At 48.4% G+C, this 14,894-nt stretch overlaps 2 protein-coding genes across 7 annotated transcripts in view; one reads left to right on the top strand and one right to left on the bottom strand.

Annotated features, from left to right (window-relative positions):
- The window catches only part of CTPS2 (CTP synthase 2), a 125,865-nt gene extending 116,999 nt beyond the window's left edge, over positions 1 to 8,866 (top strand). For all 6 annotated transcript variants that reach the window (XM_055121475.1, XM_055121474.1, XM_055121472.1 and 3 more), the window contains 2 exons: positions 7,574 to 7,677; positions 8,638 to 8,866. In XM_055121475.1, the coding sequence (XP_054977450.1) occupies positions 7,574 to 7,677; positions 8,638 to 8,649 (116 nt within the window). In that variant the 3' untranslated portion in view covers positions 8,650 to 8,866. The remainder of the gene's footprint in view (positions 1 to 7,573; positions 7,678 to 8,637) is intronic.
- Positions 8,867 to 12,690: 3,824 nt separating this feature from the next.
- On the bottom strand, positions 12,691 to 13,956 carry LOC129399643 (poly(rC)-binding protein 1-like). The gene has a single exon (XM_055120123.1). It carries the CDS (start codon positions 13,954 to 13,956, stop codon positions 12,691 to 12,693), a length of 1,266 nt encoding a protein of 421 aa, XP_054976098.1.
- Between the last annotated feature and the right edge of the window lie 938 nt (positions 13,957 to 14,894).

Here is a 14,894-nt window from a genome sequence, read left to right as displayed (position 1 = left end):
GCCAAGTATACCCCCACGCAAACCCTCACAGTCTGACAGGGCAAGCCAGTGTTCAGGGGACAGCAAGTCCTCTGCCTGTTTTAATGTCATCTCATAGAACTTGTATAGTAAAAGAACTTTCCAACAAGAGTGGTATGCTTTTCTAGGGGGCAGCATATGCATGCAGGAGAGAGATGCTGTGATTTTTTTTAAATGAGTGTACATAAGCCTTTAAAGCACACATGCAGAGCTGGAGCCATAGTGCGTTTGCCTTGCACATGGTCTACCTAAGTTCGATTCCCAGTATCCCATACGTTCCTCCAGCACCACCAGGGGTAATTCCTGAGTGCAAACCCAGGAGTAACCCTTGTGCATTGCCAGGCGTGACCCAAAAAGCAAAAAAAATTTTTTTGAATAAATAAAATGAAACAAAACACAGATGCTTTTTATGCATAGGAGTGCTGGGGCTTCTTCTGACTCTGTGCTCAGGAGTCACTCCTAGAGGTGGTCCAGGGAGCACGGGCTGTCAGGGGATGGGACTCATTCCGCTGACCCCTCTCTTTGTGCACTTTTTCTTCTTCTGGTGGTTGGGCCACACTCAGCTCTGCTCAGGATTCACATCTGGCTCTGTGGTCAGCTGTTCCTCTGCCAGGCCTCTGGGGGCCGGATATGGTGCTGAGGATGGAACCCCGGTCGCCCGCACACCAAGCAAGCCCCTGGCCCACGGAGTTCTCCCTCCCAGTCTGCGCGCCCATCGCTGGAAGGGAGCCATCGATCTCACCAAGGTCCAGGCAGACTCTGTCCATCTCCTTCCCTTCCCTTTTGTTGCTGCTGCTGCTTGCCACAACCAGGGGCCACACACTCTTGGCTCTAGAGTCTTCCAGGGGTCACCCTCCGGCTCAGGCCTCGTGCCTCACAAGCAGGTGCATTTTTGCCACTGAGCCATTGCTGGGCTCCTGTTGTTATGGTTTGGGGGGATCCACACCCGGTGATGTCCAGGGGTGACTCCTGCATCTGCACTCAGGAATCACTCCTGGTGGTGCCTGGGGGATCATACGGGATGCCAGGGAGTGAACCCCAGGTAGCCACGTGCAAGGCCAGCGCTGTACTTGTACTTCAGCCCCTGTGGTTCATTTTATAAGCCACTGCCATCCAGTAGAACTTTCCACACTTGCCAGTCTGGCAGCTCACACGCACGGCTGAGCACTGGCAGGGTGCTCCTGATGTGCAACTCAAGGATGGAATTTCACATTTTGTTTTAATTGCTTTAAACTTGAGTAGGTACCCTGGCTTCTGGGTATACCCTATGCGACCCTGCCGGTGTGGAATGTTCTCCTCCTGCAGTGTAATAAGACACACTTGAACAGACCTGTATCCGGTGGCATTTCCAATCATCGAACACACAGCACCCTAAGATCCAGAAACCCACACACCGAGAAACGTGTGAGTGTGTATAGAGAATAATGCGTTTGCGTTTCAATAGTGCTGGAATGTCTTGAATCAAGCAAAAATACACCCAAATAAGTATTTATGACTTCCTGAAGTCTGAGACAGAAATGAACCCCGAAGTCATATGCAGCCGAGTAAACGCCCCCACCCCTGCCACCATTTTATTGACGGTTCAGGTCCCCTGTGGTTTGGCATGAGAGGGTAATCCACATTTCATGCCTGGCAGTTATTACCACTGGCACACGGCCTCCAGGAGCCGCAGTTAGCCACAGCGCTGTGCTTGATAGCTCTACTCTTGAATGTCATGGTTTATTTTCCCACCTCCGGCCCTGACACCTTGGCAAGAAAACGAGCGAAGCCAAACTTTGCCCCTCAGAGAGGGTGAAGTCAAGGTGAAGCACACTTAGTCCTGGTATGTTGGAAAAACTCGGAGCCGCCCTCCCATCAGAAGCGAGAGCCGCAGCCCACAGGTGTGTTAGGAGCCCCCCACCCCCACCGCAACCCCCACACCCTCCCTGTGGCAGCTTCCACGGCTGACTTCATGGGGTTCTCTGCCTTCCCACCAAATAGCAATATTTTCTATTCTTTCCTGAACATGCTTGCACATGCTCTTCTGGCCCTTGTGCATGTCGGGGAGGCGGTTGGGGGCGCTTGCCATTTTCTTTCTGGACTCTCCCAAGAGAGGGTAAGTGACTTGCCCAAAGGGATGTGGATCCTAAGATGTGTAGACAGTGCAGGACGGAGAAAGGTGAGGGTCCCTCTGCTCTTACCTGGAGGGGGGGAAGGGGAGAAAGCCAGCAAGTGCTGCCCCTGGGGTCTTCTCACTGTATTGGCAGGGGCCAGGCCTGAGGGCAGCTGCCCTATTGAGGTTGTGCGGGTCACGAGATATTTCCAGGAAGGGACATTAAACGTTTTTTTTTTTAAATTTTTTTAAATAATTTATTTATTTTTAATTAGAGAATCACCGTGAGGGTACAGTTACAGATTTATACACTTTTGTGCTTATACTTCCCTCATACAAAGTTCGGGAACCCATTCCTTCACCAGTGCCCATTCTCCACCACCCGTAAACCCAGCGTCCCTCCCACCCTCCCCAATCCCATCTCCCCCCCCAAACCCTCCCTGCCACTGTGGCAGGGCATTCCCTTCTGTTCTCTCTCTCTAATTAGCTGTTGTGGTTTGCAATAAAGGTGTTGAGTGGCCGCTGTGCTCAGTCTCTAGCCCTCATTCAGCCCGCAACTCCCTTCCCCCACATGGCCTTCGACTACAATGTAGTTGGTGATCGCTTCTCTGAGTTGCCCTTTCCCCGGAACGTGAGGCCAGCCTCGAAGCCATGGGGTCAACCTCCTGGTACTTATTTCTACAGTTCTTGGGTATTAGTCTCCCACTCTGATATTCTATATACCATAGATGAGTGCAGTCTTTCTATGTCTGTCTCTCTCTTTCTGACTCATTTCACTCAGCATGAAACTTTTCATGCCCATCCACTTAACTACAAAATTCTTGACTTCCTTTTTTCTAACAGCTGCATAGTATTCCATTGTATAGATGTACCAAAGTTTCCTCAACCAGTCATCCGTTTTGGGGCATTCGGGTTTTTTCCAGATTCTGGCTATTGTAAACAGTGCTGCGATGAAAATACATGTGCAGATGTTGTTTCGATTGTACTTTTTTGCCTCTCTGGGGTATATTCCCAGCAGTGGTATTGCTGGGTCAAATGGGAATTCAATATCTAATTTTTTGAGAATCGTCCAAATTGTTTTCCAGAAGGGCTGAACCAGTCGGCATTCCCACCAGCAGTGAAGAAGGGTCCCTTTCTCCCCACATCCTCTCCAACAGCGGTTGCTTTTGTTCTTTTGGATGTGTGCTAATCTCTGTGGTGTGAGGTGGTATCTCATGGTTGTTTTGATCTGCATCTCTCTGATGATTAGTGATGCAGAGCACTTTTTCATGTGCCTTTTGGCCATTCGTATTTCTTCCTTGGTAAAGTTTCTGTTCATTTCTTCGCCCCATTTTTTTTTCTTTTTTTTTTTAATTTTATTTATTTTTAATTAGAGAATCACTGTGAGGGTACAGTTACAGATTTATACACTTTTGTGCTTATACTTCCCTCATACAAAGTTCGGGAACCCATCCCTTCACCAGTGCCCATTCTCCACCACCCGTAAACCCAGCGTCCCTCCCACCCTCCCCAATCCCATCTCCCCCCCACCCCACCCTGCCACTGTGGCAAGGCATTCCCTTCTGTTCTCTCTCTCTAATTAGCTGTTGTGGTTTGCAATAAAGGTGTTCAGTTTCGCCCCATTTTTTGATGGGGTTGGATGTTTTCTTCTTGTAGAGTTCAACCAGTGCTTTATATACCATTGATATCAATCCCTTATCTGATGGGTATTGTGTAAATATCCTTTCCCATTCTGTGGATAGTCTTTGTATTCTGGTCACTGTATCTCTTGCGGTGCAGAAGCTTTTTAGTTTAATGTAGTCCCATTTGTTGATCTCTGTTTTTAATAGATTGCTTAGTTCCGTGTCACCTTTGAAGATACGTTTATCTTCAATATCGTGGAGGGTTTTGCCGACCTTGTCTTCAATGTACCTTATGGTTTGTGGTCTAATGTTGAGGTCTTTAATCCATTTTGATCTGACTTTTGTGCATGGTGTCAGGTCAAGGTCTAAACCCATTTTTTTGCATGTGGTTGTCCAGTTGTGCCAGCACCATTTGTTAAAGAGGCTTTCTTTGCTCCACTTCACATCTCTTGCTCCCTTATCAAAGATTAGATGATCATATATTTGGGGTTGTGTGTAGGGATATTCCACCCTGTTCCATTGGTCTACGGCTCTGCCTTTGTTCCAGTACCATGCTGTTTTAATTGTTACTGCTTTGCAGTAAAGATTGAGGTTGGGGAGGGTGATGCCTCCCATCGTTTTTTTTTTAATTTATTTTTTTGAAGAGGCCCACAGCTGGCACTGTGTATTCATGTATTTGTCAAGTAATGTGGCCTTCCTCCAGGCTCTGTAATTCAGGATCACTCAGGGGAACACTTGGGGTGCCAGGATCAAATCCGGGCTGACCAAATGCAGGGCAATGCTTTACAGATGCACTTTCTGGCCCTGAAACAGAGTTGGGGTTTGGTTTTGTTTTCGTTTTTTAAAAAATTGCCTCGTGGGGCCAGAGTGATAGTATAGCGGGGAGGGTGTTTGCCTTGCATGCGGCTGACCCAGGTTTGATCCCCGGCATCCCATATGGTCTCCCCAACACTGCCAGGAGTAATTACTGAGTGCAGAGCCAGGAGTAATGCCTGAGCATCGCTGGGTGTGACCCAAAAAGAAAAAAAATTAAGTGCCTCGTTTATTTCTATTTCCTTTATTGGCAACCCTTTTCTACCAGAGGTGATTTTCCTGAATTAAACTCTTGAAGGGATCTTCTGCTTGATTGATTTTAAAAACATTTAGATGTTACTGAATGAGCCTTTTCTGCCAATTCTATTCCTTACAAAATTTTTTTAAATCTTGGACAGTGCCTGGCAGGAAGCGGAGGGCTCCCCACATCTGAAGCTTATGCTGTTCCATGGGCTGTACCCCCACCCTTCACGAATCATTCTTCTTCATTTTATTTTTATAAAGTTTTTCACAATAATTTATTACATTCATATTTCAGCACCAATTCCACCCCCATTACATCTTTCCACCACCATTGTTTTGAATTTTCCTACTACCACCCAAGCCTGCCCCAAAGGTAGATACTAAATAATTTATTTTGTATTGCTTGTTATGAATAACCCAATAAAAATGATCCAAAAAGGTTTCCTTGGAGGAAAGTGTGTGAAAATTGTTGTATCTTACCTTGGAGCCATTAAGCCACTCTAAAAGAGATTTTGTCACAGGTTGAACCTTGTGTGCTAATATATATATATATATATATGTATATATATATACATATATATATATATATATATTAACCTTCTACTTAATACCCCATCCAATGTGTTGTGCTACTCTTGGTGTATTCTTTTTTTTTTTTTTGCTTTTTGGGTCACACCCAGCGATGCTCAGGGGTTACTCCTGGCTTTGCACTCAGGAATTACTCCTGGCGGTGCTTGGGGGACCGTATGGGATGCCGGGGATCGAACCCGGGTCGGCCGCGTGCAAGGCATATGCCCTACCCGCTGTGCTATCGCTCCGGCCCCTATTCTTGGCCTAAAGTATAAGATGTCAGCCACACTCCAGGAATTCTATAATTTTAAATAGGGTACTAGAGCTGGATTTTTTAACTGGATGGTGACTTTGGGGTCCAGAAATATCTCTGCTGTTTGTTGCTCCCTTCTGAACTTTATTTGTGAGTCTCTGGATCACAGCCGTTAATGAACTTATATGGCGCCGGAGGCAGTTCGTAGGCTTGACTGCCAGGCACCGAAAGCACAAAGAGATGGGTGGGAAGAGGCTCATTCCCGATTCCATGTGAGCCTGGAGGTTTCAGTCACAAAACCCACATACTTGGGGTTCAGAGGCTTCATTCTCATGCCTGAGGGGCTTGTCCTGAGCCTGCGAAGATCAGCCATAGTGTGGCGGAGATTGGGTTCTGGGGTTTGTGGCTGCACACCTCATTCTTAATCTTTCTGTAGCCCTCTCTGTATGCTAGGCCCACCCCCTCTCCAAGATTTTGTTCAAAACTCAGGAGGATGAGGAAGAAAATGCTAATATAAACCAGAAAACAGACTGTCTTTGATGATCTTGTATACTTACTTCTTGATGTTTCATATGTTTGCAGCAAAACTGTCTTCTAATCTGTCAACCTACTGTTTTCTCTGATTGGTCCCTGTTCTTTGTTGAAAAAATTAAAGTTGATTTCCCCCTATTAGAGAATTTCAGCTTATCTCTACAAGTCTGCAAATGGGGGACCTAGGCTAGGAATGGATCAGGCCCGAGATGCTTGCTCCAGAGGTCGGTAGACCCCTCCAGTTGTGGAGTTTAGGGAACCATATTTGGTGCTGACAATGGAACCAGGGTCTGCCACACACAAGGCCAGAAACTAAACCCCTGTGTTATCTCTTCGGACCCTGGAATGGAAAACTGTCATGCTTGCCAATCAAGGCAGTGGGATCCGGAATAGGTAAGATTTCAAGACATGCTTAGAGAAGAGTGCAGGTATGGATTTTAGGTTCACTGCTGGCTCTTCACTTTTCTGGGCTTTGAGGTAGCATGAAGGTTTTAGTCAGGTGATTGACAAGTTCAGCATCCTTGTGGGTTTGCTGACTGGGGATGACCAGCTCCTCTATAATGGTGTTATCCAGGCACCTGCCACGGTTCTCCAACACAGGCCAAACGCAACCTACCACTGGATAGAAAACCTAGCCTTTGACTAAGAAACTCAGGTCTGTAGACCCGTGCTGAGCGCTAAGCCAGTGGTTTTCAGTGTCCGTCGGGACCAGTCCTGGTCTGTTGCAAGCCACCGCTCTATGTTCTTTCCTGTTGCCAAAGGAAAGCCCTGCTGTGGGAAGGGTGAACAAAATCAAACCCTCGACTACCAGGTACTGTTAGATGCTCTGTTGTTGGACTTGAGAACAAATTGAGGTGGGTAGGGCTAGATCTCTGTGCTATTCGACATGAGATCGGCTGAGATTTAGGCTGTAGGATGGTGAGAGGAGATTGACAAGATTGACAATTGAAAAGAAATTGGTCTATTAGCTCAATATCTCAATGATCTTCAGGTTAAAAATGTCCATCTAAATTGAAATGATTTTTTAATTTTTGTTTTGTTTTTGCTCAGGGCTTACTCCTGGCTCTGTGCCCAGGGATCACTCCTGGCAGACACAGGGTACCATATGAGGTGCTGGGGCTTGAACCTGGGTCAGCCATGCACAAGGCACATGCCCTACCCACTGTACTACCACTCCAATCCCCAACATTTTAAAGTCTCTGAATATGCTACTTCCAATTTAAGATGAAAGCAAACAATCAGATCCTCTGACCAAAGAAGGATGCTATTGTGTGGGTTGGATTAACATCGTTCTTTGATACCTAGAAAATGATAAGACTATTCCTTGGTATTTCCTGTGAGTTGGGAGTTATGGGAAAGTGCTGGGATTGTAAGTAGGATAAGCGTGCATGCTGCTGTTCACCTCGCTGAATTGGCTTTCTTTTTATCTAGTGACAGGTACAGCGATGCCAGTGATGACAGCTTTTCAGAGCCAAGGTTCTCTGAGTTGGAAATATGCTGAAACACACAAAGCTTGGATACCAGGGCCTCTGAGGGTAAGAAGGGTCTTTTGGTTCTTGTTTATTTTACAGACAAGCTGTAATGTTGGTGTAAAGGGGGCCTTTTCTTTCTCTCCGGCTTCTTCCTTCCCTCTGCTGCATGCATGCACACATACACTCATGTAAGCGCACACGCGCATTCTCTCTCTGTCTCTATCGTTGTCTTTCTCTCTCTGTCATACACACACACACACACATGCTCCTACCTGCCTTTTTAGAGAAATAAAACATACTGAGGCCAAGATTCAACGTATACATGCACCTATGAATATAAACCGGGTTGCAGTGCTTAGAGTAGGGTAATTGTTTAAGTCAGGCATGAGCAAAACTTTGTCAGCAGCTTATAAATATTTTTGCCTCTGTGGACCCTGAAGTTCCTTATTGACTTATGCTGCCCTTTCAGAGGGAAAGCAGTCACGGACTTATCAGTGGGTGTGGCTGTGTCCCAATAAAGCTTTATTTACAAAGCTACTTGATTGACCTCTACGCTAGGTAGCTTGTGGAAAAGCAGATTTCCTTGGTGCTCTATAGAATGAAAGAGTCTTTGCCGAGGTTAGCTTGGTTCCTGGGCCCACCATGGTGTCCCTGGTCCCGGTTAGGCTTCATTAGAGAGGAAAGTGGCCGGAGCAGTTTTCTGAAATTCAGGCTTAGAAGCAGTGTTGCTTGGAAGAACTTACTCCTGTAGGTTCTAGCAGACCCAGAGTCTTTGACTGAACCTCTTTGGCAGCCAGTCGCTTTGGGATCCTTTGCAGAGTTACTGGCTCCCGTGTAAGAGCCTCTCCCTAGCTTAGAAACTGGCCGGCCTTGGTTTAGGCTCATCCCAAGCATGGAGACTTTCAGGAATGAGCCCAAATGGGGTAGCGATCACTGGGGGGTATTTTCAAGACTTGTGGTACTTTCTGATGTTGCTAATATTATCTAAATTACTATTTTTAATGTCTTTTTTTTTCTTTCTAGGCTCGGAAGTAAGGGAGACCCAGTTAAAGGACCTCTCTGAAGAAATCACTACACTTCTTAAGAATAATTTTGTCCTCCACCCCGAACGGGATGTTAAGATCTGGGAGGGAGTGTGATGCCTATCTTCCATAAAGCAGAACCAAAGGCCTTCTTGCCCCTTTTCCCTCTAGAAGGTGGCCTTTATTTTCCCCACATTTCTGTAACCAATTAAACATTGCCCAAACCTTTACTGGGAAGAGTGTGTGCTGTTTTGTCTGCCCTATCGTGGTGCCCAGCTGGCCACTAGGTGTGCTAGATGAAGGCAGAGCACATGTGATGACAGTGACCCAAAGAAACCAAACCTCTGCCCTCTGCTTCCTCTACCTCTTTGCTGTTGTCATGGTTGTTCCCATGATGGAAGTCCCACATTTTGGTTGCAGGGCTCACTGGGGATTGCATAGCTCAGTGATGTTCTTACACACTTGGTTATGGTGCCCTGGAGATGTGTAGCTCACTGGGGCTGGGAGGGGGAAGCACCGCCCCACTCTTGGACTCACCCTTGCAAGGCAGGCTGGCCTGATATACGTGCTCACTAAGCCTTTCCTGGGATGGCAAGTTTGGAGTTAATGGGTCTCTGTTACCTGGGACTCAAGCACCTGGATCATCATTTGTGTTTAGCCCAAAAGGACTTCAGTTTCTAACTCAGTTTCCTTCCAGTTAAAAACAAAATTAAGAGGCCAGAGCAGTAGTACAGCGGGCTGTTTGCTTTGCGTGCAGCTGACCCAGTTTCAAACCCTAGCACTCCATATGGTCCCCTGAACCCAGTAGGAGTGATCCCTGAGTGTAGAGCCAGGAGTGAGTCCTGAGCACTGCTGGGTGTGGCCCCAAAGCCAGAACCCCGCCACCCATATAAATAAATAAATAAATAAATAAATAAATAAATAACCCTAAAACAAAATTCAGCAGGTTTGAGAGAGGTGGCAAGTAAGGCCCTCACCTCAGGGCCAGATTTTTTCCTTTTTTTTCTTTTTGAGTCACACTCAGCAATGCATAGGGGTTACTCCTGACTCTATACTCAGGAATTACTCCTGGTGGTGCTCAGGTGACCATGTGGGATGCTGGGATTCGAACCCGGGTTGTCCGCATGCAAGGCAAACACTCTACCCACTGTGCTATCACTCTAGCCCCCCAGGGCCAGATTTTAAGGGCTCATAAAAGACTCAGTAATTAGATCAGTTATATATTTTGCTTGAATTAATAGAAGAAAGAATGTGTTACTTTAAGGTATACAGGGGTCAGAAAGAGAGAGAGAGAGAGAGAGAGAGAGAGAGAGAGAGAGAGAGAGAGAGGAGAGAGTGTTCAGCGGTCAGGGCGCATGCATTACATGTGGCTGACCCAGGTTCAATTGCTGGCACTATGTATGGTTCCCTGAGCACTTGCCAGGAGTTGACCCCTGGGAACAGAGCCAGGAGTAAGCCCTGAGACCAGGGGGCGTGGCCCCAAACCAAAACAAAGTGGATAATTTTAGGAGCCAGAAAGAGAGAGAAAAGTGGTTAGAGCATATGCCTTGGATGCAACCCGCCCTGCTTTGCTTGCTGGTGTCACATGGCCCCAGGTGCAGCCAAGGGTCCTGAGCAGTGCAGGGTGTGGCCTGGAAATCCCTGTGCTACTAGTAACTGCCAGGGAGCCTGGGGAGTCCCGGCAGGGCAGCCACTGACCCACATGGCCAAGAATCACCAGAGTGGGAACCCCAGGGAACCCAAAGCAACACTTGGCTAGTCCCTCCCCTAACTCAATTTTTAGAAATAAAACAATTCAGTGGTATCAGTTATGCCAGCTTAATCTACTTCCAAAGTATTTCTATAAAACAAATATCCATTCCCTTTAGCATTAGCTTGACTCCAGTTCCTCCCTTCTGCCCCTTTGCCTCAAGAACCACTCATCTATTACAGTGTGTTTTCATGATCAGGGTATTTCAGATTAGTGGACTCAGTGACATGTGACCTGTTTCACCGTTTCATCCTTGTCGTAGGAGTAAGTCTTCCTTTCAATGGATGAATAATATTCTTCTCTAGGGATCTACCATAGTTTGCTTATCTGTTCATCTGTGGATAAACATTTGCATTACTTACACCCTTTGACTGCTGGTGTGAATGAGTGTGAAAATAATTTGTTATTAATTTGAGCAGGGATATATCCGGGAATGGAATTGCTTGGTCAGAAATTCTGTTAAACTTTTTCATTTCTCCTTTCCTCTCTTTTGTTGCGGTAAGTCATGGCCATTCCTGTGACTGTGATATGGGCACACCCAGATACAGTTAAACCGGAGATAGCACCCTACCCTGGCATGCTGCTGTAGTCGGCCTTGCATGTGGGGGCAGTGCTGGGGACAGAACTTGGGCCTCCTGACTGCAAAGCAGGTATTCTCTCACAGGTATCCTGGGCCCCTGTTGTGTGTAACTTTAAGGAAAAAAATCAATGTTTTTTCCTTGATACACAGTGACATTTTAATGTGCTATTTTGGGGAGTTTTCTTTTTGTTTATTTTTGAGTCACATCCAGTGGTGCTCAGGACTTCTTCCTGGTGGGGTTTGGGGGACCTCGTGGGATGCCCGGGGTGGAACCCAGTTCAGTTGCATTCAAGGCAAGTGTCCTATCCTCTGTACTGTTACTCTGGCCCATATAAGTGCTATTTTAAAATATGAAAATAAATTTAAAATTGTTTCCTTTTTTAACCAACCTTTGTTTGTGTTTTGGGCGACACCCAGCTGCACTCAGGGTTTACTCCTGTCAGGGCTTGGGGAACAAAACAGGGTGCCGAGGATCAAATCTGGGCAAGTGCCCTGTTCACGGTACTTTCTCTCTGGTTTCTCCAACCCATTTTTCAACTTAAAAATAAATTGATAGGGGCTGGAGCGATAGCACAGCGGGTAGGGCATTTGCCTTGCACGCGGCCGACCCGGGTTCGAATCCCAGCATCCCATATGGTCCCCTGGGCACCGCCAGGAGTAATTCCTGAGTGTAGAACCAGGAGTAACCCCTGTGCATCACCAGGTGTGACCCAAAAAGCAAAAATAAATAAATAAATAAATAAATAAATAAATTGATATTATAGGACCCAGCTGAAATTGACAACATTGCACTTTCAAAGTGGATCTATTATTGCTTGACAAATTTTCAAACACCCACCACCCCATTTCCTGTCTCCCCTCCCATTCGGCTTTCTATAGCTACAAACATTTCCTATAACCCATCCCTCTTTAAAGTAAAAAATGTTGAGATAGATAATTTAGTTTCCTTGATGAAAACCCTTTGCTTTTTGTAGGTCTGGAAGGGTTGGCAAACATGTTCTGTAAAAGAAATGGAAATCTTTTAGTACAAATGGTCTGTGTTTCAAGAACTCAAGTTTGCTATAGGCCTTACATAAACAAATATGTTCCAATAAAACTTTATTTAGAAACAAGGTGGGAGGAGACTCCAAGTCTAAGATGGACTACCATGAACAACTTGTCAGATTTCCCCAAAACCTGCTGAGTCTGGAACTCAAGATGGAACACAGGAACTCACTTTCAGAGGATTCAGTTGGCTGATTTGGGTGCCACTCAGTGGTGAAATTGGTCTGTCGCTATTTCTCAAACTTGGCTGCACAGAAGAACTGGGCCCATCCACCCCATTGACATAAGACTCTAAGGTTGGGACTCAGGCTCAGTTACCTATAAGGCTCCCCTCATTGTGATGTGTACCCCAGCTCCTGTCACCAAAACTTATAAGACTACTGGAGTCTCTTTTCTCCTCAAAGCATCCTTTTGACAGAAATAAAGAAATTGAACATTCCACTCTTACACTTTTGACCAACAAACAAAACCCACATGTCAAGGAACCCCAAACTAAAAACAGGATAGAACTTATCAAACTACAGATTGTAGCATTAATCATGAACAGTGTGATAAACTATTAATGGATGACAAAGTTGTGTGGAAACACATTATTTAAAACCTGAAAACGAGCAAAACTGGTAAACTTAACGTAACTGGACGGAGGGAACTTGCTGAAAGTGGTTGGGAGCATAGCGCCCCTAGAGCCTCTGGTGGCTCAGGCTGGAGATCACCATAATGTGGGCCACGATGATACTAGCCGGTGTACCGGTGATCCTAACCAGCCTCAGAGAACTGCCTTCCATCAGCGGGAAGATCTTGACCCGGGCACCGGATTTGCGGCGGATCTCGCTGACGTTGGCTCCCTGGAGGCCGATGACGCAGCCAATAAAATCGTTGGGAATTATGATCTCGTGAATGATCTCCGGTGGTTCGCTGACACCCATGCTGTAGGATCCGGCCGGCTGCTGCACCGCACGCCAGTAGAACGGAAACATGGCGGACAGCCCGCGGCTGGAACCCGGCTGTGGTTGTGGCTGCCCATGCAGGTAGGGCAGGAAGTGCGGGTAGCCCGCGGCCTGGGGGTGGCTCCCAGCATAGGGGTAAGGATTGCCCCTGGTATAAGGAATGCCCCCGGCATAATGGATGCCTCTGGTGTAGGGGTTACCCCCGACATAGGGGATGCCCCTGGCATAGGGGACATCGCTGGTATAGGGGTTTCCCCTGGAATAGGTGTCACCCCTTGAGTAGGAGTTGCCCCCGGTGTAGGGGTTGCCCCTGGCATAGGGGTCTCCCCCAGTGTGGGGGTCGCCCCTGGAGCAGGGGTAGCCCCTGGAGTAGAGGCGGCCCCTGGTGTAGGTAGAGCCTTCAGCAGCCTCAGAGTGGCCATCTGCAGCGAGAGCCGGGCCCAGTGCGGGTTGGTAGGCAAGGACTGGGCCTCGATCCTGCAGGATCCCGACGAGCGTCTCCAGCAGGTTCTGGCAGATCAGCTTCATGCACTCGCTCACGCAGTGTGGCCAGCCGGTCATGGACAGCTCGCTGTCGCCAGGAGGCAAGTTGCCGGACACGTGCACCTGGGTCCCGGTGCGAGCGCAGATGTCCCTGACTCTGGAGCCATCCTCTTCGAGCAGTGTGATGCACTGCGAGGTTGGCACTCTCAGCCGCAGGGTGACGAAGGGCTGCGGGCCATCGGCGAGGGGCAGTGTGCTACAGATATCCTCATGGATCGTATCGATGATCATGATCAGGGCCCTGAAGATCACGTCACTGCTGCCTCTCAGCGTGAGGCTGCGCTCGGGCCAGTTGTCACCGGACATACTGACCTGCGCTCCGCTCTCCACCTGGAGGCGCCTCGCAAACTCCCTCTCCTGGCCCATGTTTCTCAAGCTGCCTGGGCCGTGCACGGTCAGCCGGAGGGTGAGGCTGATCTGGACTCTGGCGGCCATTCCTCGCAGGCCACGATACATGGCGACCGGATTGCGTTCACAGGAGTCTCGCGTGCTCAGTTGCGGCCTTGGGTGGCGAAGGGCGTTGTGGCGCAGCCCCCAACTGCGGGAACCCAGGCGAGTGAGGCCCACGGGAAGTGGTGGCGTGGGTAGTCACAGGAGCGGAACAGTTAGAGACTGCTGTGGATGTCGCGCATCACAGGCCTCGTGTCTAGGCTCACTCAGGAACGTAGCACGTGCCAACAGTCATGGTACAGCAGGTATGAACACTGGCGTCGTCCTAGCAGGCACACGGCACAGATACTGACATACGTGGTGTCATGGCGGCATGTGTCGCAGATGTGGGTACCCTCCTAGCGGGCATGGACGTTCTCCTAGCAAACGTGCGTTGGAGGTCTGCGTCACAAGTGTGCGACCCAAGGGTGGACGTCGTCCCAGCAGGCGTACGTCACAGGTGTGGACGCACGTGTTGTCATGGTGACCGTGCGTCGAGGGCGTAGCTGCACGTGGTGCCATGGCGGCCATGCGTCACGGGCGTAGCTGCACGTGGTGTCATGGCAGCCATAGGTCACGGGAGCAGCTATATGTGGTGTCATGGCGGCCGCGCATGACTGTGTAGACGTACATGGTGTCATGGCGGCCATGTGTCGCGGGCATAGCCGCACGTGGTGTCATGACGGCCGTGCATTGCGGGCATAGCTGTACGTGGTGTCATGGCGGCCGTGTGTCGTGGGAGTAGCTGTACGTGGTGTCATGGCGGCCATACGTCACGAGCATAGCTGTACGTGGTGTCATGGCGGCCATGCATCATGGGCGTATCTGCACATGGTGTCATGGCGGCCGTGCGTCGTGGGCATAGCTGTACGTGGTGTCATGGCGGCCGTGCGTCGCGTGCGTAGCTGTACGTGGTGTCATGGCGGCTGTACGTCACCTGCGTAGCTGTACGTGGTGTCATGGCG

This window comes from Sorex araneus, chromosome X (assembly GCF_027595985.1).
Source record: "Sorex araneus isolate mSorAra2 chromosome X, mSorAra2.pri, whole genome shotgun sequence".
In the NCBI taxonomy this organism is placed as follows: domain Eukaryota; kingdom Metazoa; phylum Chordata; class Mammalia; order Eulipotyphla; family Soricidae; genus Sorex; species Sorex araneus.
The sequence above is the reverse complement of the archived record's forward strand: the minus strand, read 5'-3'. Positions and strand labels throughout refer to the sequence as shown.

Coding starts and splice junctions, on each gene's coding strand:
- LOC129399643 (XM_055120123.1), bottom strand. CDS start 13,956: ATGTATCGTGGCCTGCGAGGAATGGCCGCCAGAGTCCAGATCAGCCTC.